This window comes from Marmota monax, unplaced genomic scaffold (assembly GCF_021218885.2).
Source record: "Marmota monax isolate L192 unplaced genomic scaffold, Marmota_monax_Labrador192_F-V1.1 WCK01_AAM20220418_F8-fsc00009, whole genome shotgun sequence".
Classification (NCBI taxonomy): Eukaryota; Metazoa; Chordata; class Mammalia; order Rodentia; family Sciuridae; genus Marmota; species Marmota monax.
The window spans coordinates 20,290,149-20,318,094 of record NW_026694710.1 but is presented as its reverse complement, the minus strand read 5'-3'; the positions used below and the strand labels follow the sequence as shown (position 1 = coordinate 20,318,094).

General features: G+C 39.0%; 1 protein-coding gene across 1 annotated transcript in view; it reads right to left on the bottom strand.

Annotated features, from left to right (window-relative positions):
• Positions 1–27,729, bottom strand: part of Bod1l1 (biorientation of chromosomes in cell division 1 like 1) — a 52,702-nt gene extending 24,973 nt beyond the window's left edge. The window contains exons 1-10 of the mRNA XM_046423891.2: positions 27,361–27,729; positions 21,712–21,836; positions 17,338–17,528; positions 15,568–16,182; positions 14,881–15,030; positions 12,432–12,598; positions 10,964–11,075; positions 10,197–10,335; positions 8,829–8,901; positions 925–7,042 (exon numbers count right to left, since the gene is read on the bottom strand). Coding sequence (XP_046279847.1) covers positions 925–7,042; positions 8,829–8,901; positions 10,197–10,335; positions 10,964–11,075; positions 12,432–12,598; positions 14,881–15,030; positions 15,568–16,182; positions 17,338–17,528; positions 21,712–21,836; positions 27,361–27,597 — 7,927 coding nt within the window. The 5' untranslated portion in view covers positions 27,598–27,729. The remainder of the gene's footprint in view (positions 1–924; positions 7,043–8,828; positions 8,902–10,196; positions 10,336–10,963; positions 11,076–12,431; positions 12,599–14,880; positions 15,031–15,567; positions 16,183–17,337; positions 17,529–21,711; positions 21,837–27,360) is intronic.
• Positions 27,730–27,946: the final 217 nt, after the last annotated feature.

Sequence of the window (27,946 nt, the reverse complement as noted above, 5' to 3'; positions counted from 1 at the left end):
GTCTTAGAAATTACCTCTGAAAGTTATCAACTATTTCTACAAGACCATCATTCTCTGAAATCTGTCAGGAGGGAACATGTTTCCTTTCTCTTTCAAACAGATTCTAAACCAACTTGAAAAGCAAACTCAGTTAAAAAATAACAGGGGCTGGGTGGAAGAGTGCTTGTCTGGTATATGCTAGGCCTGGGGTTCCATTCCCAGGCTTTCCAAAAACAAGTGCTCCCTTAATTAGGAGTAGGCAATAACTGAATCATACTACAAAACCCATAATTACTGTTATAGATTATAACTATTTCTATTTCCATTTTACACAACAGAAAGGTTCAGAAGTTCACATATTTTTTTTCCTAAGGGACCCCCAAGTGCCATACAAATTATTTAAATCTCTGACCATATTTCTTCATTTGTAAAATGGGGGTGGTAAAAACATATGGACCTCAGAGGGATCTGGTAAGGCATTCTTCATTTTGATTGACAAGAAACCTGAAGATAGGGAGCTGAGGATGTATTGCTCAGTGGCAGAACACTTTACTAGCATGAATGAGTTCAATCCTCAATACTGCCAAGTAAAAACGACAACAAAAAAGAAATCTGGATATGGAGGATTAGCAACTTGCAACAGTCATCACGCAAAGAACACAGTTAACTGACTTCTTATACTTCAGCCTCCTGCCTCTTCTCTCCTGATAACATGAGGTGTGGGTCTATGGTTTTAAACTTTTAAACCTGAGTATATTTTTAGAGAAGCTCAACCTTCAGGTCTGAGAATTATTTAGCAACAGTCTCACATGAGGAAAAAATATATTGAATTATCCTTCTTTTGGAATGGAACCAAAATTATCTTTTGGAAAACTGATTTAAGTGAACTGTTATACAACCATCTTTGTAAAATACTAAAATATGCAATTATAAACAGATTCTCACCTATGTCACACACATTGGGTTCAACAGAAACAGTGTCCTCGAAGTTTCCTTCCCCTTGCAATGACCTCCGTGTGCCATTACCACGTCCTGTTTTCTCAGCAGAAGCTTCCACAGCTCGCTTGCTGCTACGATCACTCTTTGTGGTCAAGTCCTTTCCACATGTTGGAGCTGATGACTGAGCTACGTGCCAGGCAGCTGGAAGGTTCACTGAGTGGGAGGAAGCAATTTTTGACCCTAGGTCAGTAATACATTTAGTGGTGGTAGTTTTCAAGTTGTCCTTCCTCCCCTGTTGGTCGGGAGGATTAGAAGAATACTCTGAGGCAGTGTCTTTGACAGGTAGCATGTCATCAGCTTTTATAGCACCGGTATTTACTGCTGACAAAGAGCAAATACCGACAGAGATGTCTCCAGCCGTCTGCTGTGGTCCTCTCGGATGGATGGAGGAATTGGCGCTTTTCTCCACACCCCTTTCTGCTTGAGAACAGCTGGCAGTGCTACTGCCTCCCACCGTCTCTGTCTCTGGGCTTCTGTCTTCTCTCTGAATGGAGCTCAACAATACCTTCTTCTCTTCTACATTTATGAGGTGCAAAGTACTCTCATTTTGTCCTCTTGCTGAAAATGAGCCTTGAACAGGGCAGTCCTTGTCAAGTCTGTCTTCCTCTTCTGTAGCCATAGCCTTTGGCTGGTCTTGTTCCTTGGCAGGCTCACAGACTGACAGCCCATTGTGCCCTTCCTGGGTGCTCACCGCCAATAGCGGGCCAGCTTCTTTGCCTCCTGTGAATGGCCCAGGACATTGACAGTTATTCTCAGCAATGAGGCTTGGCATGGGGATCTCACCCCTGCTTACCTTTGTAGCTGGCAGGTCATCATTACCTTCTGGTTTGCTTGTAGCCAGCTGACTCTCCTTGGGTCTGTCTAGGCTGGTGACCATCAGCACACACTCTGCTGTGCTGGTGGAGATGATGGCAGCATCACCTGAGTCTTCCACTCTTGCAATGGTGGCCTGGTCTTCATCTGGGGGGACAGCACCAATCATGACTGCCTCCCACCCTTCAGAAGTGCTTGTGGAAATCATGGCAGTATCACTTGACTCTTCCACTGGTGTGATCAAGGGGCGGACTTTCTCCTGAGGGATGGCACTCGACACTGGGCCTTCACAGTCTTCCACAGAGCTTGTTGAGATAATAGCACTCCCATCTGTAACAGATCGTGCATTTTCACTTACACCAGAAATAGAGGCCTCACATTCTTCTGCTATGCTGGTGGAAATGAGAGCACATTCATCTTTGTCTTCCTTGCTGGTTGAGGCAAGAGGACATTCAACTTCCGTGGGAGCACTGGGCATAGGAAACTCGAAGTCCTCAGTGCTTACCAACACTGGACCTTTAGCTCCCTCTTCAACTACTGCAACCGGCTGCTGACTTTCTGCACATTTGATGGTTGTTGCACTAGAAATAGGCATTTCAAACTCTTCCCTTATACTTGTAGAAATCATGGCACACTCATCTTTCTCTTCACAATTCCTAGCTGTGAGTTGGCTCTCATCACCAGAAACTGCACTGGGCATGGGGGCCTCAAATTCTTCCAAGTTTACTCTGGTGCCTTCCAAATTTTCCTCAGTTTTCAGGGCACTTGAATGCCCTTCTCCCATGTCTACAATTGTGCTCACTTGAGGGGTGTAATCATTTGTTGTACTGGTGGAAATCATCAAGCCTTTGCCTGGACTTTTACCCCCAGCTAAACTACTTTGGTTGGAAATGTGGTCACCAGCTGTAGTAGCCATGAGGCCATTACATTCTTCATTTTCTACAGAGGTGATGATGCCCTCATCTTCTTTCTCACTTGGTGATGTATGCTCAACTTCACATTCTGGGACTACCCCAGATATAAGAATATCATGACTGCCTCCCACAAGGCCAGTGGAAATACTGATATCTTCAACTTTTTCTTTCCGGGTGAGTTGACTATCACTTTGATCAGAAGCTGCACTAGTCATGGGATCCTCACAACCTTCTGGAACTGACACCACTTGACCCTTTCCAGCAACTGCACTGGTCACACTGCTTTCTACAATCCCTTTAGCACTGGAGCAGATCTCTGTGTCTTTGATTTCCTTTTCAGCACCACTCATGCTATCAATGTTACTTTCATTTGCATTCATGATGCCTGCCCCAGCCTCAGCGTCCACATGCTCTACCGTAGGACCAATCTGACTGTCCCCTTCTGCACTTTCACAAATCAAGACCCCTTCACTTTCTTCTCCTATTCCTGTGCAAGTTGAAGCATGTCCGATTTCATTTCCTCTTCCGGTACTCGTCACAATGCCTTCCCCCTCATCATCCTCCTCTTTTGCGCCTGTGCTGGTCACAATGCCTTCATCATCACAGGGACCAGTAGCAACTAATGGTACATTAGTGACTTCTTTAGCTACTGTGCTATCCATTGCACCCTCTCCATTTTCTTCTGTTTCAGAACTTATAGCACAGCCTTCACTGCTGTCTTCTGAGCCCGTGCAGCTTGCTGGCCCTTCTCCATCTTCTTCAGTTATGCCAGTGCTAGTAACTGCACTCTCACCTTCAGCACCATCATTCACAGAACCATCTCCTTCTTGGTTGGCACTTGTTCCCGGGGGTGTGTCATTGTCTACTAGGACCACATCTGCCCCTGTAACCATGCGCTCCTCCTGGGGCCCTGCCTCAGTTACTGAGCAGATAGCAAAGTTATCACTTCTGCCTTCTGCTCCTGTACAAGTCACGGTGCCCTCTGTTTCTTTCTTGGGACCCATTCTTGTCGTATTTCCCTGGGACCCATCAATTTCTTCACTGCTCACAGATCCCATTCTTATTTCTGTTCCGGCACTTGTAACTGCTCCATCACTTTCAATTTCACTAATAAAAGTACCAGTTCCTTCAACTATTTCAGGGTCTCTACTTGAAGAACCGTCACATTTTTCTTCGGAACCTGCGCTGGTTACGGCATCATCTTTTTCCTCTGTGACAACACTGTTCATGCTGGCTTCGCTTTGAACTGTATGAGCAGCCACAGGACCTGCTGCCCTGTCTTCTGATTCAGCCACAGAACACTCTCCACTTTCTCCTTCCTTAGTACTTGTGAGAAAAGTTTCACTTGCCGCAAATCCTTCTGTGACAACACCCCCACCCTCTTCAGCTGCAGCAAAAACTGTGCATTCGCTGGCTTCTACTTGGCCCAGGAGTGGATTGTTTCTGGGGCCTGCATCTACTATGAAACCTTCATCTGCCTCAATGCTGGTGCAGGGAAAAGCCATCCCACATTCTCCCGTTTCTGAAGAAGTGGTGGTGGCATCTCCAGCCTTTACTGGATTTAAGGTAAAGCCTTTGTCCTTCTCCTCAGTACTAGTGGCAACCGAAGTCCTTTCTGCTCCTCTAGTCCTAGCTGCCACACTCTCAGGTTTTCCATTTCTCTGCTGTAAAACAGATGATGCAGCATTGCCCCCAGCACTGGTGTCTACCTCACTGATTTCACTCCTTTCAACATCAACTGGTAGAGTTTTAATTTCATCTGGGACTCTATTATGCTTAAGTTCCACAATTTTAGCATCTTTTCCTGTACTCATGTCTGCCACAAGACTGACAGCAATGCCATCCTTCTTGCCATTTTCTACTGTAGTTCTGTCTGCCTGCTTTAAACTGGGCTGTGTACTTAAATCACTTTCTTGCTTGGTTGTGTGTATCAATCCACTTTCTTTTCTGAGATTCTCATTTTCCACAATCATGTCTGATGACTTGCTAGAAAGAGATGTGTTCACTCTTCCTTGTTTGCTGCCTAACGAAGTGGCCTGGTAACCTTCTGGAATGTGTCTTTTGCTGGCCACATTTGCTTTTGCTGGTGTATCTACAGTGGAACTTTTACCACCTTCTTTGCTATCACCTGTCCTGGGGGCTTCTGATTTTCTAATAGTCAAACTTTGGTTAGGGATATCAGAGCGATCCACAAGGGAAGTGCTGGCTATGCTACCTTCTAAACCAGCTCTGTCAACTTCAGGAATTACAGCTGAAACAAGAGATTCTTTTTGAGGCTTGACAGTCATTGAACTTGAAGATAATGAGGAGTCTAAATCTGTGGAATGTTCAAAAACAGCATCTCCTTGAGCAACACATTCTTCGGTGGGTCTGGCTGTGCTTTTCAAATTCTTTTGCGGCCTCTCATTTTCTGATGGAACACTAGGGAACATTTTCTGACTTGTTTTGGAGTCCACATTCACTTCGTGAGTTCCTCGAGTAAGCTCTTTCTCCCCAGGATTCGGTTTGGATATAGCACTTTGGATATGCATTTTCTTAGTCAATGTGCTTTTATGGTCAGCATGCTTTTCAGAATTGCTAGTAACTCCTGTTCCACGCCCTGATTTGCAGACTGTACCTGCTGGCTTTGAATCTACTATGGAAGTTCTTAACTCATCCTTTAGAACTGTGGTAGTTGTTTTTTGTTTTGTACCATTTTCAGAGTCAATGTCTTGTTGGGAACTACTATTGCTGCTGTCCTGGGTTTTAGACACTTCTGATACATTTTCAACAACTGCCTCAGAATCAATTTCCATTGGCTCTTGCTCAGGGATTGATGTGGTGTCACCACATTTTTTTGGTCTCTGAAGGGAGGAACTACTAGGAGTGCCCAGTGTGTTTGCTGCTAATTTTTCTTCTCCTTTAGTCATTTCTTGTGATATGCTTCCTCTTCGATTTTCACACAACCTTCTACTCAATTTCTTTTCCAGGACTGAACCATTTCCTCTGGCCTTTTCATGATTACTGTCAACTTCTTTACCATCCTTGTCATCTGATTTATTTTCTTCTCTTTTTTTCATGTCTTTGCTGCCATGCTTTAAGCTTTTGCTTTTGTGCCCATCTGATAGCTTCCTGTCAAGTCTGGAGGAGCTTGTGTCCCTCTCCCCTTTAGGCTTCTCTTTTGCTAATGGTAGCTTAGCTCGGTGACTAGGGTCTCTTTGTGAACTATGTGCTGAAGCAGCAGCACTCTCTGATACAGGTTCAACACCAGTTTCTTCTACAGGTTTTTCTTCAACTTTAGACTTGCGCTGTTTTTCTGAGTCATTTTCTTCTGTGTTCCTCTCCTTATCTGGTTTTGGAGTTGACATCTGTTTTGTGATGTTTTCTTGTAATTCTGTTTCAGCAATTTTTAATTGTTTGCCCTGACCTTTTGATTTAGACTTCAACACAAGTTTCTCTTCCAACAAATTCTTTGTTCTTCGCCTCTCCTTGTGAACCACCTCTTCTGGTTTTACACTGCTATCTAAATTAGTCGTGTCTGTATCACACTTATCTTCTGAATAACTTTCACTTCTTCGCTGTAAAGTGATACCATGTTGCTTGGAACCTAGAGAATCTTTCTGAATTTTAGAATCACTTGATCTTCTTGACTTGTGTTCTGCCTTAGTTTTCTCGGTGGACAAGTGTCTCTCTTTTTTGTTGTTGTCTTTCCGCACATTTTCATCTGTTTTTATAATATATTCAGAAACTGGCTTTCCATCTTTGCCTAAAACTGATAATTTCCTTTCATTTCTATGTTTACTTTTTCGTTCAGCTTTGTCATCTGAAGAAAGCTTTATTTGTTGACTTTGCTTTTGAGTATTTTCCTCTACTTTTAAACTTTTCTCAGAAGAGTGAAGTTCAGTCTCATCACTTGTTTTATGCATACTGTCACCTTTATATTTATGTTTTGTAGATGACTTCTCTTCTGACAGAGTTTTCTCTTTTTCTGGCTTCTCCTTAGAGGATTTCATGTCTTTCTTAGGTAGGCTTTTCAAATGTGGTGTTTCAGAATCATCTTTCTTCAAATGCTTTTCATTTTTAAGTGTGCTCTTCTGTTTCTGGGATTCTTCCATGGCAATTTCTGAGCGTTCTACTTGTCTTTTTCCATCTCTTGTGTCAGTTTCTTCTGGTGCTCCTTCCATTACCACAGGGGTAGATGTCCGTCTTTTATGTTCTCTTTCAATTTTAGATTCATTCTTGTTTTCATCAGCTGAATGCAAAGACTCTGAAAGTCTTCGGGCAGGTTTACTTGGTTCACTTTTTGCATAAGCATGCTTCGGCTCCTTTGAAGAAGATGCCTTTTCCTTTTCACAGTGCTGTAGGAAATAAAGGTTAAAATGTGAGAAGTACCACAACCGATCTTTAGACTCAAATTTAATATTCGAGCACACTATATTAATATGTTGAGTGTGGGCACATATATGATACCTCATTTAATCCTTGAAACAGCCTGTGGTAGGTATTATTAATCTCGTTTATGCATCAGGAAGCTTAAGCTCAGCATGACTCAATAATTGGACACTGAGGCAATGAGTACTTGTGCTAGCAGTGAGTCTTGCTCTTCTCTACTGCACTGTAGGCAGATTTGCAGAGACTAGTTACTTCTCCTGAAATTTGTCAATGCACTTAGGAGGCCTTCTTCAACTCTAATTTGTTAGAACTCACTAATGCTCAGTAGTCATTAATAAATGTGAACTGAATGAATGATATTCCAATTTTCTTTTCAGTCTAAAAATATAATGCATGCTGATGAAAATATTTTAAACACTTTTACACTGAAATAAAGGTTTCTTATATTTAGAAACCCAAATCATTTAGAGAAAAGCCCTTCAGTTTAGATTACTTGTACAATATTCTACTTATGAAGTTTCATATATACACACTAACTCATAGCAATAATACCAAACATATGTATGTTTATGTATTTAGGGGCAGATACTAAAAGATAATAACATGTAAACCTTCCTTCCTACTCCATGTCTCGGTACTGAGTAGATTATTAATATCAATCAGTAGATGTTGACCGAACCCACTTCAATAAGACCTGCTTAATTAATACCAGCTATAATTATTTTTGTTCAAATAATGGGGCCAAAGCCCTGTCTTCAGAAAGTCATTTGTGTCTCTGGGTCAGTTTAATACGACAACTCTGCATATTTCAACATAAAGGTTTATGTACTTTAACTAATTCATGGACAAAGACATAGGAAGAACCTAAGAACAGGAGTCTGTTATCGATCTGACTGTACAATAAATAACTTTAAACAATGTGAATGAAATTTTATAATCCCCCCCAAAATTACACAAAATAAAGTTAAACTCTTAAAGATATGCCAGTAAAATATCAGGATGTACTTCCATACATGCTTCTAATTTCTAGATAAAGAAATATAAAATACTTATTGTCTATGAACAAATAATTACTGAATTATTAGTTTCCTCCCCTGGAAATGTTAAGATGTTTCAGCTAAAGAACTGTAAAAATGGCTGAGTAAAGAAGATCAACGAAAGCCAAAGTTTGTCCTGAGAAAATAATCCAAAAAGGGGAAGAAATGTATTCACTAAATATAATTTTACTACTTAAAATGATCAAATCTCAGATACAACCTAAGTGCTCAAATATAAAAAATGCTTAAATAAATTATGATGGATCCATTTATCATACAACAATGCAATCTTAAATAATTACAAAGTTTGCAAGGTAACATCAAATGATTAAGATGTGAAAAACAGATTACTTCTACCCTAAAATATTATGTACATGTGTGATCAAGGAATGAAAGAGTAAAATGGATTGTTATTTTAGTTATCTTCCCTCTTTATTCTTTCTCATTATTATTACTGGCAATTTTGTTATTGCCAATATAAGAAACAGTGAGGGAAAGGAAGAGGAATAGCTATTACTTAGATGTAAGTTCATATAAATCAACTCACCAAAATGAAGAATTCAGGCCATAATAGAATGAGGGTTCAAGACTGCTTAATGTGAGGGATTTTTAAATTTAACATGGAAAATATCAAATTACAGTCAAATATTTACTACAAAAGACTAATCTACATCTAACAAAAGAGCACTTGAAATGGGGTTTTATAAAGACACACCTCATTTGTTTTGAGGGTTTCTTTGGAATCTTCTTCAGACTGCTGTTTCTTTTTGGAATTCTCTTCAACATTCCTAAGGAGGAAGAAAAGTCAAACATTAACTTTGAATCTAAGGTCAAAATTTCTCAGGAAGGTAAGAAAAAAAGCTTTCCTTTACTATAAACTTGCTGTACTTCAATTTAAATCCTATTCTTAGTCAACAGAGAACACAATCTGAAATGTGACATGAAATTACTCTTGGTGCTAAAGAAAAGTACAGCTAAAACAAAAATTCCTGATTTGTTGCATAAAGAGAAATAATGTATAGGCCACATTTACATTTCGGAAGTCTTACCAACTTTTGAGTCAACAAAGCATTCTTTTTCATTCAGTTGAGTAGAATGAGATATAGTAATAAATCTGACAGCTGACTCACGAGTTTTGCAAATTATTGATTCAGTTAGCTCCAAGTCCATGATTAAGTTACATAATTCTGATTTGATAGAGCAACAGAATTGTAGCCCAGGGCTCACATGTCCTTATGGCTACTCTCAGAAGTTTCTCTGGCTTTCTCATTCTTATAGAATTATAATGCAGTATTAGAAAAGAAATAGCTGGGCAGAGCGATGCCGCCTATAATCTTAGCTACTTGAGAAGCTAAGGCAGGAGAACTAAAGTTTGAGGCCAGCCTGGGTAACTCAGCAAGACCCTGCCTCAAAATAAAAAAAAATAAAGAGCTTGAGATGTAGCTTTGTAGTAGAGCACTTATCTAACAAGCATGAGGCCTTGAGTTTGATCCCTAGCACCACCTCCCAAAAAAGTAAAAATAAAAATTAAAAAAAGAATCTGGTTCAGGGTCTGGGTTAGGGGGAGAAGCCTGGACAATGGTAAAAAGAACTGAATGCGTGCAATTATTGTAAGTAAATGGCTACCAAATGCCCAGAACATGGATACTTCTAGAGTATAGTCATGGTGTCCATAAACTCTCTCAAACTCCAGGGATAATAGTATGTTTACATATGTACACTATTTTTGAGAGAAGCTTTAAAGCTTCTATGAGATTAGAGTAAAAGTACTTAAGATTAAGATACATTACTCTAAGGGCTGGAGATTTATGTCAGTGGGAGAGTATTTGCCTAGCAAGCATGAGGCCTTGAGTTCAATTCCCAGCATCACACACACATACACAAAAGATTCATTACTTTGAAATATTATAAATCTTAACACAAAGAATCACCCCTGAAGACAAAAATGAACCTTTAAGGTACTTCAAAACATGCAGTGACATACACTTTCAAGGCACAACTCTTTACTACATTTTCAATGTCTCTCTTCTAAAAGTATGCCAAGCAAGTGTTTGAATGGAACATGGCCAGAAAAAATATGCACCTTGAATCCTTTCTTCTTTTTTTGCTTAAGGCTACTTTTTTCTCTAAAACTTTCCGTTCTTTAAGGACTTCTTTAATTCTGGGGGCCTTTGGTTCCAAACTCTTTGCTGATGATTCTTCTAAGTCCACAGGACTTTTCCCTAGGGAAGAAGCAATCAATAAAACATTTCAGAAAAGAATTTTATAAACAGTGTTATATTTCTATTTCATTAAGGTTTATAATTACTCCAAAAATGTAACATGACTTTAATATTCTTAAATGGTGCTGAAATAACATAACAGAATTCAATTTTGTTTTATTCAACATTCCAGATAAACATTAACTTAAGGAGCTGTGGGTATAGCTCATTGGTAGAACATGTGCTCATCATTTACAAGGTGGGTTTAATCACAGCACCAAGAAGAAGAAGAAGAAAAAAAAAACAGAAAAAAAGTTAACATAGAGAATAGGTTAACCGCATTATTATCTGCAAAAAGACTTGATTACTTATGTGTCAATGACCCATTTTCCAGTGATAATTCAATCTACCATTACTAGAAAATAAATTGCTAACACATGGAGGGCAACCACTGGTATCCTATGGAATGTTTAATTTACATATAAAATATAATAAAAGAAAAATAATTAAACACATCACATTACAAAGGAAGGAAATCTTCTATACTTGAGAATATATTTTACATTATTATGTCACAATTAATTGAGCAATTAGAAAATAAGAGAGTACATAAGAAAGCTTAAAATAAAAAAAGTAACATCTACTATACCTTGACTTTTGGCTTTGGAAGACTTTGTCTTTTCTGCTTTCTGTTTTCGCTTTTCTTCAAGTTTCTCTCTATTAATCTGCCTTCTTAAAAGTCTCTCTTCTTTTTCTTTAGCCTAAAACCACAAAATACCCTGACAGATTATCAGGCAAAAGCAAAAATTACTTTGAAATAAATAGGAAAAAGTCTTAGTTTGCCCTCAGATTTCTTACAGTTTAATGGACTTCGAAAAAACACATATGTACTACACACATATATATTATATATTATACACACACATATAAAGATTTTCCTTTACTCTTAGGATGCCACTCGTTTACAAAATGGGAAAAGTGTAATTAAGATTGTTTAGTTTTACCTGGCAGTTTTAATTAAAAAGATAGCAATGAAAATATCAATAATTTTCAAGTAAATATAGGTAGGAAAAAGTTGGAATGCTGAGTTAATGGGTTGGTTCTAAACAGAGGTGACCTGATGGTTACAGCCTTGGGACATAGGCTTTGGATTTGAAACTTTTTTCTTTCATATTTTTTTGTGGTGCTTGGGATTGAACCCATGGCCTTGTGGATGCAAGGCAAGCACTCTACCAAACTGAGCTATATTCCCAGCCTTCTTCTTTCATATTTTAAATGAACAATTCATAATCACATTACTCTCACCATGCCTTTCTGACCAGAGTTCAAAGCAAAGCACCAAAAGTCCTAAGCAGGGACAACTCCTGACCATGTAACCTTTATGAGACAAGCCTAGCTGGTTGCAGCTTGAAATCTCAGGGGTGAGGCAGGAGGATGAGGCAGGAGGATCACGAGTTCAAAGTCAGCCTCAGCAAAAGTGAGGCACTAAGCAACTCAATGAGACCATGTCTCTAAATAAGATACAAAACAGGGCTGGGGATGTGGCTCAGTGGTTGAGTGCTCCTAGGTTCAATCCCTGGCACCCACACGCCACGCCCCCCCTCCCGCCCCTCCGGAAAAAAAAGAGACAAACCTGGAAGGAAGGCTATCCATTAGTAACACTTTAGTGTACTAACTTTTCATATTTTAATGTTTCTCACACTCTAAGCCAACTTAACCTGAAGCACACATTCAATGAGACAAGAATTTTCTTTAAAAAGCTTTTGTTAACTCAGTAGCACAGCTCATATTTGAAAGCATTTTCAAATCCAGGAAATATGTTGACTACATTTTTCTCTTAGTATTATGGTAACAGCTGCACATCATATTTTTCTATGACTTTATCCATACTGATCCACATTCCACACTATGAAACATTTAGAGTGTTACCAGTGTTCACTTCTATTAACAACAATGGCACAAACACCTCTGTCATATGTATACGTCTATGCCACCTAGTTAAAGGCAGAGTCAGATGTCTCTGCTCTAGATGTGCACCAGTACTGTGCACACAGACTATTCAAGTTTGTCAACCTGAAGCAGCAAGCTAAAACACTAACAAACCAACCTAGACTTACAATAGACTGTCGGCGTTGTTCTACAGTAAGCTCATCATCAGAATCACTATAGTACTTTGAGTAAAGGTATGGTTTGTGAACGTAAGCATGCCGTACACTTTTTGGTTTTCCTTCATTAGAATCACTAGTTTGAGTTTTTGTTTTGTTCTGTTTGTTCTTCTCTTCATCTGGAAGAAAGTCAATAGAAAAAGAATATATCTATGAATTAGTAAGAAAATCAATTTGTACAAGCAGTAAAAGCAGTATCAATATAGTTCAAGTGTACCTGGTTGTGAAAATTCAGAAATTGAAAATTTTACAAGTTATTATTATTCATCTAATTTCGTAACAATCATATTCTCACCAATAAAGAAAGGAAAAGATAAATTAATCATTACATTTGCTTATGTTGTTAAAAGAAAAACTTCAGACAGATTAAATTTAACAGAGCTATTTGTTTTTTCAGTTGTGGGGATGGGATTGAAGGTCTCATGCCCACTAGACAAGTACTCTACCATGGAGCCACACCTCCAGCTCTTCATTCTATTTTGGCAAAGAAATTTCCTGAATCTGGCAAACTCAGAACCAGAAGAGGTTCAGAGAACTTCACTTTAAGCTTAAGAAGGCTTTTATAGATTGAATGCAGAAGCAAATAACTTACTGGATTGGTGATGCCCTTTGCATTACTTGGTATGGTCCTATAAATATGAAATAACAAATACCATCCATTTGTACAATTAAAATGTACCAATAAAAAATGTGGATTAAAAAAAATTTAATGACCACTTTAGATTTCAAGAAGAGGCAAGAATCAATAATGGTTTATACACCAAGTATACACTACTCCGTCTACACTAAGAAGGTGATTTGCTTCCATTTGGCAAGAAGGAAAAGAATAAACAAAGTTTTTACTTCTCACCTCTTAGCCAAAATAGCCATCTTCTTACCTTTTAGACACATAAAATCTTTCTGTTTTAAAAAAGAGACTCCAAACAGCATAATGTATTAGAATCTTAGTTAGGGTAGAGTAAGTGGAGTGTTCACAGAGAGTGCGGCATTCTTTCAGAATGGGCACTATAGAACTGGTCTCATGAACACAGGCATGACAACTAGGAACACTGTTGTTTTTAGTTTTTAGATACGAAGACATAAATAAATAATGGGAAAGACTGAGAAAAATATCTGTATGATTAGAAGGTTCTACTTTGTTCTCCTGATTATCTCCATACGTACCCTATCCAAAGCCAGCAACAAATTTACCAGATGCTATCTATAGGGAATGGCAGATTTACTTCAGTATTTTTGATTTTTTAAAACAACGTCAGAAGACAGACTTTAATCATGGGGTGAAGAACAGAACAAGGTCCTGGTTAGAAGTAGTTTCAGGTTTGAAATCTGCACTGATGCTCACTAGCCATGTGACTCTTGATAAGACACACTCCTCCAGTGACTTTGCTTCTTCTCCTATACATACTTCTCAGGGTTGTGGCAAGGACTCTAGGAGTTATTACATAGAAGTACTGCAGTCCCTGGAATATACTGAGTACTTACGAAGGGTTCACTGGAAAACAAACCATATAATAAGGAATTCAGCCTCAGAGAAGTTTGGCCTTGGTTTCTGGGAAGTATCTCTAAGTCTTGGGAATGTTGTGATTGACTGGAAGGTTTTTGTTTGCATTGCATGTGAGTCAAACCAAATAGTCTAGGATGTGGTTGAGGGTAGAACTTTGGGTCATGGAGTTTTACCTTGGACAAGAGAGGTCAGAGTCTAAGATCAGCTTCATAGGCAGTCAACTATGACTATATACTAGAGTTCCATTAAGAACTTTGGAAACCAAGACTCTGATGAACTTCTCTGGTTGACTGTACTCTGTGTGTATTATCAGACATGGATGTCAAGAAAGTAAGGCTGTTCAGAACTCCAGAGGAGAGGGCACCTGGAAGCTTCCTGTTTAGAATTTTTCTAGACTCTGCCCTGTGTACCTACTCCCTTGGCTGATTTTAATCTGTGTCTCTTAGTTGTGGTAACTGGTAACCATGAGTATACCACTTTTTAGTGAGTTCTATAAGACCTGGTAGTGAATTACTGAATCTAAGGACAGTCTTGGGGACCCCTGAATTTGCAATCAGTACCAGAGAGAAGGATGGTCTTGTAGAATGTGCTTCCCTAAACATCACACACACATATACAAAAAGCATCTTTATATACATTATCTCATTTGAATTTAAAGACAGACCTAAGGGATGGAGTTCAGAAAAGGAGAACCCAGGCTTATTGAGGGCTGGTAACCTTACCAAGCTTGCTCAGACAGTCAGCATTAAAAGCTGGAACTAAGAAACAAATTTTCCAACAACAAAATCCCACACCCTTGCCACAACACCACATTATTTCCCAGGACAAAGCCATCAGAATATGCAAATAGTTCTGGATAGAAGCTTCCCAGAAACATTAATAAGTAAAATGCTTTACCATCTGATGTAATCTCTCCTTCTTCCATGCTATCAGACATTACCACTTCTTCCTCAGTGTCTTCTTCAAAAGACGAAAGGTCACTGGTATGGACAGAACTAACTGTGATGTCTGTAAGTCCATCCACGTCAGAATCTATCAAAAAGCAATCTCCAAGAAGAGAATAAAACAGAAAATAAGTCACCTCATTACAAGAACATACTCAAAGCCCAATTCCTAAATTTCACTTAAAATTTGCTGCTTTAAATACATGTCAAAGAAATTAAACCTTCAAGTAGAGCTGTTTCCAGAAAATATAAAGGCAAACTAGTACATTGTAAAAAATGACTGAATATTAATTAATAGTGTAAATGATAAACACAAAAGTAAATTTTAAGTAACTGAACTAGACACCTTACAGCAGTTAGGATGTGTAACTATGAATTAAGTTGCTTGGAATAATGCATATGATGAAAGTACAAGACAAATTACAAAATTATAGTTTTTCTGATACTTTTCTGTAAATACATTAATATGAAAAGAAATACATAAATGCTTATTGCTTTCTTTTAGCAAAGGGAATAAATATATTCATAGTTTTGAAACAAGTCTCAAAAAACTAAAATTTGGAGGCAAATTTGATACACCCCTTCCCCAATCGATGCTGTGTCTATACACTGCTGCAGGTTTTTGCAAATTCTCAAGTACCTTCTCTTGCCCCTTCAACAGTGTTGGCTTTGTTACTGTTCTTTTCTGAAGGAAGTTTTGAACTCTCTACTTCTTTTTCTTTTGCTTGTTTTTCATCTTTTATTTTTTGTGTATCTTCACTTTTTTTTGAGTAATCAAATTTCTTTTCGGTCTTTTCTTTCTTTTCTTTCTTTCTTTCTCCTTTCTCAATGATGTCTGATTTCTTTTCACCTTTGTCTGTTGATTTATTTTTTTGATCACCGTTTTCCTGCTGAACATCCTTATTGAGTAGAATTGAGCTACTGTTCTCTTTTGTAGAGTTTTTAACTTCTTCAACTGGACAAGGGAGATCACTATGCTCTTCTGACTTTGGGGCTGCTTCCAGTCCTTCCCCTCCAGCGTCAGGTGTAGCTTTTTCTTTATCAGTCAAGTCCTCTGAAGTTCTCTCTTTGTCAGTACTAATGTCACTGCTTGGCTGAGATGAGAGTTTTTTTGATTGTCTCTCATTGGTCTTAGCATTGGACATTTCTGTTGAAGCCCTGGCAGCATTAGCTTCCTGGTTAAGAGAAGTTATAGTTTCCAAGATTGACATGGCATCCTTGGCTACATTAGCACTGGGACCAGGAGCAGGGACACCTTAAAGGAAAAAACAAGTTTTAGAGTACATTATGCAGACCATTTGCACTCCTTTAGGTTTTCAAATACCAGTGCTGGTACACATATTCAGAATATTCTACTTCCTTTAACATATTGGGAAACGTACCAACAAATCCCAGAATAGTCTATTTCCCAGAAGAAGAGTATCTTCTCTATTTTAGTTACTCCCTCTATTATAATTTGCACACGCACTCACAATTGCTAAAATGCTTATCATTTTATATTAATCTCAAAAAAATATTGCTTCAGTTGAGGAGTTTCGCTGATACTTAAAGTAAGTATAATTTCACTTGAGCAGCCAAGTAGGGCTATATATTTTTAAAATTTTTAATTTGTTTTAATTAGTTATACATGACAGTAGAATGCATTTATGCACTTTGATATATCATACATAGATTGGATATAATTTCTCATTTTTTCTGAGTGTACATATTGCAGAATCATGTTGGTTATGTAGACACATACATACATACAGTAATAATGTCTGTTTCATTCTACTATCTTTCCTATTCCCACATCCCCTCCCATCACTTCCAGTTACCTAGTCTAAGGTAACACTATTCTTCCCTAGTGCCCCCTGCCTTATTGTGAATTAGCATCCACATATTAGAGAAAACATTCGGCCTTTGGTTTTGTGGGATTGGCTTATTTTGCTTAGCATGATATTCTCCAACTCCAACTGGCAAATGCCATAATTTCACTATTCTTTAAAGCTGAGTAATATTCCATTGAGTATATATACCACATTTTCTTTATCCATTCATCTATTGAGGGACACCTAGGTTGATTCCATAGTCTAGCTACTGTGAATTGAGCTGCTATGAACATTGATTGGCTGCGTCACTATAGTATACTGATTTTAGTTCCTTTGGGTATAAACCTAGGAGTTTGATAGCAGAAATTAAAGGGATACAAATAGGTAAAAAAGAACTCAAACTGTCACTATTTGCTGATGACATGATTCTACATCTAGAAGATCCAAAAAAGTTCCACCAGAAAACTTCTAGAACTAATAAATGAATTCAGCAAAGTAGCAGGATATAGGGCAATATTTTAAAGAACCAAATATCCCTAATTTGATACTCAGTTCAAGAAGAAAAACAATGAGACTGACCAAGAGTAAAAGCAAAGCACCTTGTGTAACGATAGAGGAGTCTGGTTTCTCGTCATCTGGAGCTGTACTACCACTTGCTTCCTCTTTGTGATTTAGTGTGGCCAAAAACTCATGCACGGCTTTTTCCACCTGAGGTCTGAATGTGTGGTTGATCTTTGGATCCACAACCTGAGAAATAATTCGGTCGATACCAGACTCCAGCATTCCTGATCTGAAATAACAAAATTTAGAGTAGGGTAAAAAAAAATAATCTTGTATTATTTGCACTAACTACTTTTAAATAAAACTGTATCTCTTGTAAATATGTTTTTAACCTTAAATTGTCCCAATCCACTTATCTGATTATATAGGAAGTGGAGAAGACAAAATAATTTCATGCTACAGTGATATTTTACTATACATACAAAAAAGTATGTGAACTGCTCGCCATTATACCACTGGTTGAAAACCAAAACAGACAGAACAAAAACAAAATATTTTTAGAACTAGCCACAGTACCAGAGCCCAGGTATATAGGTGATTCTTTTCTCGCTTCCACTCTGCTCATGGTACACAGGAATAAAGAATCACTAAAGTTGAGTTTAGTGTATTAAATCAATGAACCCTATAACTTTTATTTTATTTTTTTATAGAAAAACATAAGCTTTTTCTAAGTCTCCAGGAAAACTGAAGAACACATGCAAAAAGTATTATTCCATCAAATTATTAAAAAAAAAAAGAAAAAATACAAATAAAACTTAAGACTTTTGGCTTTTTATTATCTTCCTGATATAGAGACATGATAATTTATTCATTCAGTAATCATATTACAATTGTCTTCTCCATAACAGCTGCCATATGGCTATCCAGCAGTGACAAATCAGACCTGGCCTCTGTTCTGGTTGGGGAGCAGACACGAACAATTATAACACAAATGACAAGCATGTGTGTACATCAGGTACTGCAGGGAAAGAGGGGTGAGTCGTCATTTGATATGTCCAAGGTAACTTCGGAATGCTCCAAAAAGGAGACATTTTGAGTTGAATGTTGATTTCTACAGAAGAGAAAGTGAAGAAAGGAACTTCAGGTTGAAGAGATATCACACACAACAGAAAGATGAGTGGGCAGACAATAGTATCTGACACAAGCACCTTGTGTAACGATGAAGCAGTTATCTGAGCAAAATAAGTGAACATGAAATTATTTTAAGAAACACACTTTCTTCATAAAACAGAACTGGAGAAGTGACTATGTTGGGAAATAGAGATGCGTGTAGGTCATTTCCAGGTTCTAGGCCTCAGTCTCCCTCTACAAAGTGGGTGAGAAGACGTTTCTCTTTACACTTGACAAGAGCTATTTTTGAGTACAGCTCTGTCTGGAATGGAGGATGGATTTTATTTTCATTTCCTGAGGCACACTGCTACCATGTGATACTATAATTCCACTTAAGTGGGCCACAGAGAAAAATGAGTCAACACAGCACAAAGTAGGTTACCCGCTTTTTAAAGTTCTAAGATTGAAAAAAAAGAGAGAGAGAGAAAAAAAAAACCCAATGCAAATCTTGCAAACCCTGCTGAATTTAAGGTGTCTTGAAAATGCAGGAGGAAGAAGAGAAACAGAGAGGCAATTTTAAGAATGTTTTAAGACATAAGTACAAAGGCATAAAATAAAAAATAAAGTCTACCCATTCCAAAGCTATCACTTCTATGTCTGTTCTGAGAACAAAGAAAACACATTTACATTAGTCCTCTCTCCCATGGATGTCAGCTTTGATCTTAAATAGGAATAGCGTCAGTGTTAACAATCACACTTCTCTGAGTGGGCTCAATGCTTTGAGCTGTGGCCACAGCTGCCTCACAAGAGTGCAAAGAAACCTCAGCCCAAGGTTCAAGGTCAAAGCCAAAATGTTGGCAGCTGGCATTTGCCTGGTTAAAGTTATTTCCTTGTCTTTCTTAGAGATTCAGTTCAGTTAAGATCATTATTCAAAGCTATCTGAGATTTTCAAATTCAGCAGTACAAATAAAAGCGTATATAGAATAAAAATTTCCTTCTGATAAAGTTGAGATGAGCAATCAAGTCAAGTCATCTGAGACTGCTGATATTAGAACATTTCTGTAGAACAAAAATGGCAATTGCAGATAGCTCAAACTTACTAAATAGTACCTTAATCTCTCAAAGTCCATGCATAAAAAACTGAAATTATATATATATATATATATATATATATATATATTTATATTTTTTTATTGGTTGTTCAAAACATTACAAAGCTCATGACATATCATCTTTCATACATTTGATTCAAGTGAGTTATGAATTCCCATTTTTACCCCAAATACAAATTGCAGAATCACATCAGTTACACATTCTCAATTTTTACATAATGCCATATTAGTGACTGTTGTATTTTGCTGCCTTTCCTATCCCCTAGAAATTATATATATTTGTAGAAGCTAATCTATCCCTATACCATTAGTTTACACACAACTAAATCTCTCTCTTTGAGGAAGCTTTAAAATGTTATTTTCACTATAACAGAAAATTTTACTAATGTTATTTAAATGAAAATAGTATAAATAAATAACATAACTAAGGAAAAATTTTTAGCTGTCCTAGGAAGAGCAATGCCTAAGTTATCCAAGAAAAGACAGCTGTTTTCTATCACTTAAAATGTCTAGGTCCTTACTCACAAGTAGTCTGCTCCAGATTTCCTCACAGAACACCTTACCCCCTCTCCAAATGCAATTTTGTGTATAACAATCTCTCATATTGGTACAAATATTTTAAGTGTCTGATTTTCACAAGCACAAGGTTCAGTTCCTTTAAATAAAATGTAACAAAACATTGTTTCCTTATCTTACAGATTCTGTATGCTGAAAAGTAAATGCAACTTCAGATACTGGGAAGTGATATTAATCAAATTATATTGCTATATAATGTGCACATATGAATATGTAATGGTGATTCTTGCTTAAGAAAGAAGTTTACCTTCCATTTGATATTCTCAACATATAAGAAAAAGAATGCAAGAATATATAAAATATGCTTTAAAGAAGCAATGCAATCATTTGTGAAAAGGAAGGCAGCTAGTCAAAGTGTTAAATGAAAGCAGCATATAACTAGTACAGCTGTGCATGAATGTAGGGGGGACACTGTCCCCACTTGCCCAAGCCCCTTTCCTGCAGCTTATTTTGGTACTGTTCTGAAGGTCTTTTTGGAAATGAATAGCCCTCCAAGCCTGTCACCCAACAAATGTCTTCTGTCTCTTTTTCCTGCAATGGCTCTGACTTTTTACCCCAACACGTATTATGATGCAGTCCTCGAATGAAATCTTTTGATCTCACCTGGACTCCCTTACAGGTTCCTCAAACATCCTTTAAAATGTAGACAACAAAGCTGTTGTTAATTTTACTCTTCTCTATTCACCAAGAGACACAGTCCAAGCCCCCAAGCTCCTGGTTTCTAGTATTACCTGTGACTATTTAGTTAGGGTGTGAATTTTTTATTTCTGGGGTTTCCTGTGGCTTGGAACTATCACACTAGACAGGTTTGTAGTTCCTATTGAACTAGAGAGAATTAAGAGGTAGCAGTGTAAAATGACTGTTTAATTGTTTAAAAGCCAGATTTAATTTTCAAAAATTAAATGTTTCTGTGTCTGAATGTATCTGTCAAGGCAGAAAGACTAGAAACTATTTAAATAACTTACCCTTTTGGGGTGAAGAACAGGGATAAAAAGTCTTCTTGTTTTCATAAATATTTAAATTCAAAAACAACTATGACACTGTAAATCAGGTTTATTTGTTTGTAGTAAATCATTTTTCAGGCCTACCTAAACATTCCAACTCGTATTCTCTTTATTTTGTGTTCACTCAAAACAGCTCTGACAGATCAATACTTTTTTCTCCCCTTCTATATCATTAAAAAATAGTAGAGTTAAAAGTCAATAAAATGATAAAGAAGACATGGTCTCAAATTATGTGGAAATATTTTAATTTCAGTGATCTTTAATTTTTATTTATAAAATAAAAATAATAAAGACTACTTTTTCGGTGTCGAGAAAATATTTGTAAATGCAGCTCTATGACATTATGACATTTACCAGCCGTTATATTATATGTAAAAGTTTTATTTAAAAATCATATATTATTTCCTTTCTTCACATATTTTCATATGTCAGAGGCAAAAAACAAACAAATAAATAAATAAAATAAAATTGTTAAAACTAATGGGAGAAATGTGAAGCAATTGGACCATATTCCAAAATTATACTGCATCATATGGAATAGCCACACCAAACCTGATAAAAACTGCCAACAACATCAGGCGAACAAACTCCTATGCAATGTTTCAGCTCTCAGGCAGAGTAGGTTATTGCAGTTTAAAACCTGCCAAGAAATGCCAATTTTGAGACTTACTTAAGGACTTGTTGCCGAATATTGTTTCTTAGTTGGTTCTTATTGAGATGTGGACTCCATGTATGAGTGGCCAAGTGGTTTGCAACAAAGTTGTCAACACGCTGTCTCAAATTCTGATAGGCAGGCTAGAATGAGAAACAAACAAACATACAAGTTAAGAAATCTCCAGGGTTATACAATATCAGTATCATATCAGACTCAGGAATTTGTGTATCTTTAGAAGTGTTAATAGTTCTTATAGTGTTAGTAATAAGGCAACAAAGTTTCACAACCTATGACAATGCTGCTTGTAACTTATACTTATCAAATATTGCCTAATTTATCTAAGATAAGGTATTCTGAGAGGAGGAACACAAAGTAGAAAAACACCTTCTATACACAAAGGACTAGAAAATAAAACACAAATATATTTTAATTTAGATGATGTGCAACAAAGGGAGAAAGGCAGAGGAAATAAGCCCTCACTGAGAGTCTGGCATTTGAGCTACAAAAAAATCAATTCCAAAGTTTCACAATGTAGCTAGGACAAGAACCACTTTCTTTGAAGACACAGCCCACAATATAAGCAAAGAGCAAGTAGATAAGAAATTGCAGGGTCAGGAGCATTTATTTGGGGGACCCCCCCCAAAATTAACGATCCAATTTGGATGGAGAAGAAAATACAAAAAGCAGAAGTGATACTGGAGATATAGATTGGGGTCTGATGCTAGAAGCCTTTGGGCACCTGGACAAGAAGTCTGAGGTTAGAAGGCTGAGAGCAGGAATGCACTATACAAAGCAGCACAGTGATGAGATGGTGGTCTTTGGATCATTATTCATTCTACAGTCAAAGAGTAAAAAGACACAAAATGTATTTAGAAAAGCATGCAATAACTAGAGTGATGAAGATCTGAGCCAGGGTGGCAGAGATATGGCATCAAATGTGATATAAGGCAGTGGCTCTCAACTGTAAGTGATTTCTAACTTTCCCCACTCCCATGGTCAAGGATAAGCTTGGCAATGTCTGAGACACTTCGTGTTGCCACGATGGAGGGGGATGCTATTGGGTACCTAGGGAAAAGGTGAGAATGCTATTGAACCTACCATGCACAGTTCTTGCCCCCAAGCAAGAACTATCCTGCCCAGAATGTCAAAAGTGTTAATAGAAGGAGAGCACAGAGAGAGAGGACACATACTAGGCCATCTTCTAGAAGGAATGTGCAACCACTCACTCAGTACTGCCCCCAGTCCCTAGAAGTTGCCCCTGCCACTGAAGGTCTTTAGTTTTCCTTCCTATGGCTCTTAACAGAGATGAGTTTGATTATCCTTGAATGATATTAGGAAAAAACAGTACAGCCTCCCCTTCTGCCATTTGCTACCTTTGCTTTTCAAAGTTTAAACTCCAGCAATAAATCTCATGCACCTACCATTCCCCCTATTTGTCTGTGTGGGAAACTTCTCACCTTCAGAGCTCAGCCTAAACTGGGAAGTCATCATGACGCCCAGGGTAGACTTACGCTGCCCTTCTTCCATGTTCCTACTGTCTTCTATACATACAACATTTGAACAATCCTTCCATTGCACAGTATTTTGGGGAAGGGGAGCTATTTACCTCTCCACATGGGTGTAAGCTTACTCTCTCCTTTTCTTAATCTTTGTTTTCATATTGCTTAGCAGATAAACAATTAAAAGAGTTCTTAGATACTGGTTTAACTATCTCCACCACAGAATGACAAAGATTCCATAACTATGAGATGTCCTTTCATCACTTCCAACACTCAGACTTTGGTTGATGCCTGTTTTCTACTCTACAGGAATGTCTCATAATCATTTCTCATGCTCCTCTCCACTTATTCTATGAATGTGAACTAAAACTAATATTTCTTGGGCCCAATGATTCTAAAGCATAATACTTTTCCCCAGTATTTCCAAATCCAGCAAACATCAGTCTCAGATATTCCAATGTATTTAGCATTATAGTATCTCCAAAATAAGCTCATTTTTTCCCCTCTTATTTCCAAGTCCTCCTTCCATGAGCAAATGCCAACAGAACTAGCATCAGCATACACTCAGATACTGACTACTTCCTACCATCTTTCTGCTATCACTCTGGCCTAAGGAATTCTCATCTCCTGTTATAAATTCCAGTAACTGATCTGCCTACCCTTGCATACCTAATGTCTATTTTCCAACAGAGTACAGTAGATCTTCTTTTTTTTTTTTTTAAAGAGAGAGAGAGAGAGAGAAATTATTTTAATATTTATTTTTTAGTTATCGGCAGACACAACATCTTTGTTTGTATGTGGTGCTGAGGATCGAACCCAGGCCGCACGCATGCCAGGCGAGCGCGCTACCGCTTGAGCCACATCCCCAGCCCAGTAGATCTTCTAATAACCATATAATTCATTGTCTAAAGTAGAAAATGAATGAGCATAAAAGGGAATGTTATTAATAATTACCCATGGTCACCTTCCTAAAATACAAGTTGATTATGTCCTTTTGCTCAAAATCTGCTAATGGCTTCTCAGTTCAAGAAAAAGGCAAACCAATTAGGTTGGTGTCTAAAGCTTGCAATCTGTGGAGGGAGGTGCACCTTTTCTCTCACCAGGTTCCAAGACCTCTGATCTTCTACACTTGCCATGTCTTTACTTGGAATGCATCAGTTCCTTCAGTTCAACTAATTGAAACCTTCCCTGAATGACTTGATCAAAGTAAAATGGTAAGTCTTTTCTCCCCTAGTCTTGCTTTATTTATTTTTTTCCCATAGAAGCCTTCATGCATTATTTATTGTCCATTTTTCTCTGCTAGAATGTAAACTCCATAACAGGGGGACTTTTGGTTTACTGCTGTATCCTGGCACTGAAAATTATGCCTGGCATGTAGGTGTTGCTCAGTGAATGTTTCTTGGGTTAATAAATTGATCAGGAGCCATGTAAAACTAAGAAAAATCCCCAAAATCTGCCTTTATAACTTGGGGAGAGAGGAGACACACTTAACTGTTGGAGAGCTCGCTGCCTAGGTCACAGTGATGGGCCTCTAGATTGTTTCTCCTCACCCTCTTCAGTTGCTAATCAATATAAAGGAGTCATAACGGGCTCACAATCATGAGGCTTGCTCCAGAGATCTGGAAACTGGAGTCTACAATGAAGAAACCCTAGTAGTAGTTGGATCTTTGGGTAAATCAAGGCTTTAATTCCTTGCTTGGAAGAGTTGATTTGATCTGCCATAGTCAGATCTCCTTGTTTAGGGACCTTCGATGATGACCCCAGGATAGCTTTTTGGGGTTGGGCAATTTTCTTTTGGAGAGCCCCAGGCAATTGTCTTGATTCTTATGTATGTACATGACTAACATATATTGCTGCAATCCTATATGCTAGTGGTAAGATTTTTTGACAAAAGGTCAGTCTCTCAGGGTCTGCCATCAAAAGCACCATATTGTAAATGGTAGATGACAATCAAGGAAGCTCCTTTGCTTGGATAGGCAATCTTATTTATACTTTGGCTTAGTTATCACATTTTTATGAATATTAAGCTACAATGAAGAAAACTTTTTTGTAGTATTTTTGATATCTTTAAACTTACTTTTTTTCCAAAAAAGAAAAGGAATGCAAAATGCTACTCAATATCATAAATAAAAATAAAATCAACAAAATTGCTAAGGGAAAGAAAGAATAGAAGGAGAGAGTATCTGCAGGAGAGTTTGTGACAGCATATGAGGAGCAAGGGAAGAACTACAACCATACCCAGAGAATTCCTGCTTTTTGCAAGTTCTACTCTTATTTTGTGATTCCCTGAATACTCACAGATTTGGTTGAACCACATGAAGTGACTATACCTGACCACTTTGAACTATTAAAGCAGTATCTTAATGTGTATATATGTATTTTTCTTGGGAGAAGGCCCTAGCATTCATTATATTGTCAAAGCAACTGTGCCTCCCCCCACCTCCAAGAAAGGTTTTAATAATCCACTTTCAAGGGTCTGGAAGGAATATTATAGACACAATAATAACATTTAATGGGAATGGGATAAATAAAAATTGAATCTTAGATATTGCAGCTCTCTCCAATCCATGTATTAAAAATATCCAGTTGCATACACAAGATTTGTGGGTTTCTGAGAATAGCAAAGTAAAATCTCTACTTACTGAATAATAATAAACTTTATGTGGGTATCATTTATCTGGATATGTCTAATATTTTTCCATTAAGTAACAATAAAAAAGCAACTGGTATCAGTTTTTTAAAAAAGTGTAGGTTGGCAAGATCCCGTCTCAAATAAAAAAATAAAAAGGTTTGGGGATATAGCTCAGCAGTACAGCAATTACCCAGAATGTCCAAGTTCCTGGAGTTAACCCCCAGCACCACAAAACAAAACAAAACAAACCACAAAGAAACAAAAAAGATGCCAGTGTAACTCTCCTGAATAAATCATATTCTCTTTAGTTCTACATAGTGGTTCTTACAGGGAAAGATATAGCCAGATTTTCCAGAGAGCTTTTCCTAGAAGTGGTGGCTGGGAAGAATCTGCAAATACTGCAAACCCCCCCCCCCCCCCCCCCCAAAGAAACAAGTTTTCTCAGACCAGCCAAATATTCTATGAACACACTCCAGCATCACCAAAACACCAAAACACACCAGAATTGAAGCCAAAAATATAACAACAACAACAGTTTTCCAATATGCTTCCAGCTTCACCTGCCTCCAGTTCTAGGTTCTGTTTTTCCATACGTCTCAGTAATTGCTCCTGCCTGTTGTCTTCTGTTCATTCTCTGCCAAACCCTGTAAGTTCACCCGTTCCTGCTAAATTCCCCCTTTACTCTGACATTTGGAACAAAGTCCCTTCCCTTCCCTACCCCATCTTTTTGGACAGAGAACATTTTTGCTGATCTTTCCGCCTTTCCCCTTATTCTCCTGAACTCACTCTCATCTGCTTTTCCTCTCCAGTATTTGCTGTCACCTCTTCTCCATCCTTTCCCCAATGAATGCCGCCGTTCTCTATACCTGCCCCTCACCTTAGAGAAATGACTTGGCCTACTCCACTTTAGCCAGGCAGTCGTTGCTAGACACCAAACTAAAATCCCATCTCCTCACCCAACTTTTCGCTGCCTGGGTTTGCCTCCTTGGCCCAGCCCCCAGTGTTCAGCCAAACACACTGCAAGTGATTTTCTCAATTATCAGAGTGATTTCTCCAAAAGACAAAGACAAGGCCCCGACTGCCCAGGAACCTTCAAGAGAGAAGACGAATTAACTTGGATACAAAGTAAACCAAGGAACAAAATTGTCAAGAGAGAAGAACGAACACAAAACGGCACTCCCGGCGTTAGTGCTCCCAAACCGCTCCCCCTAAGAACGACGACTCAGTCTGGCTCAGCACACGGGCTTGACTGCACAGCCCAGGTCGTGCCCGCCAAGGAGCAGGCACTTCATAAACACGGTCGGTCAAGGGAACAAGGACAGGTGAATGAATGAACACACCGCGCCTGGCGGAGCGAGCCACAGCTGCAGCTCTAACAGGGAGCGCTGCAAAAGGACTCGGTGAGAGGCGCACTCGGGGGAGCCGGGCTGGCCAAGCCGGGGCTCCCCGGCCCCGGGGGGCTGCGGGACAGCGCCCCGGAAGGCGCCTCCAGGGCCCCGGCCCCGCCGACCCCAGCTCCCGCGCGCCCCGAACCTTGGTGTCCACGTCGGCGAGGCAGTCCCTGCGGAACTGGTCGAAGAGCCCCTGGCTCTTGAGGTGGTTCACGATCATTGCCACGAGCTGCGGGTCCCCGGCGCCGGCCCCCGCGCCGCCCGCCCCTCCCGCTCCCGGGCCAGTCCCCGGGCCCGGCGGCGGCGGCGGTGGCTGCGGCTGTGGCGGGGGAGGCGGCGGCGCCGGAGGTGGCGGCTGCGGCTGCGGGTTGGTGGCCATGGCGGCCTGGGCCGGGGAGCGTGCGGACCCGGGCGAGCGCTCCTGGAAGGCGACGGCTACACAGGTCCCGCCGCCTGAGGGAAGCCAACGGGATGTTGTTACAGAACCAGCGGATCCAGAGCAACCCCGGAAGTGAAAGGGAACCGAGGGAAGGAAGGAAAAGGCGGTGATAAGAGTAGTGCAGCCTTGCTACGGGGGCCGCGAGGAGCCAGTTCCGGCCGCGTCCGGGAGCAAGCGCCCTCTGGGGGCTGGGCTGCGGCGGAAGCAGTGGCGGCGATGACCCACAGGCCCAGCGGCGGCGGCGGGTCGCAGGTCTGATGCAGAGACCCGAGTGTGGACTCCAGGAAGA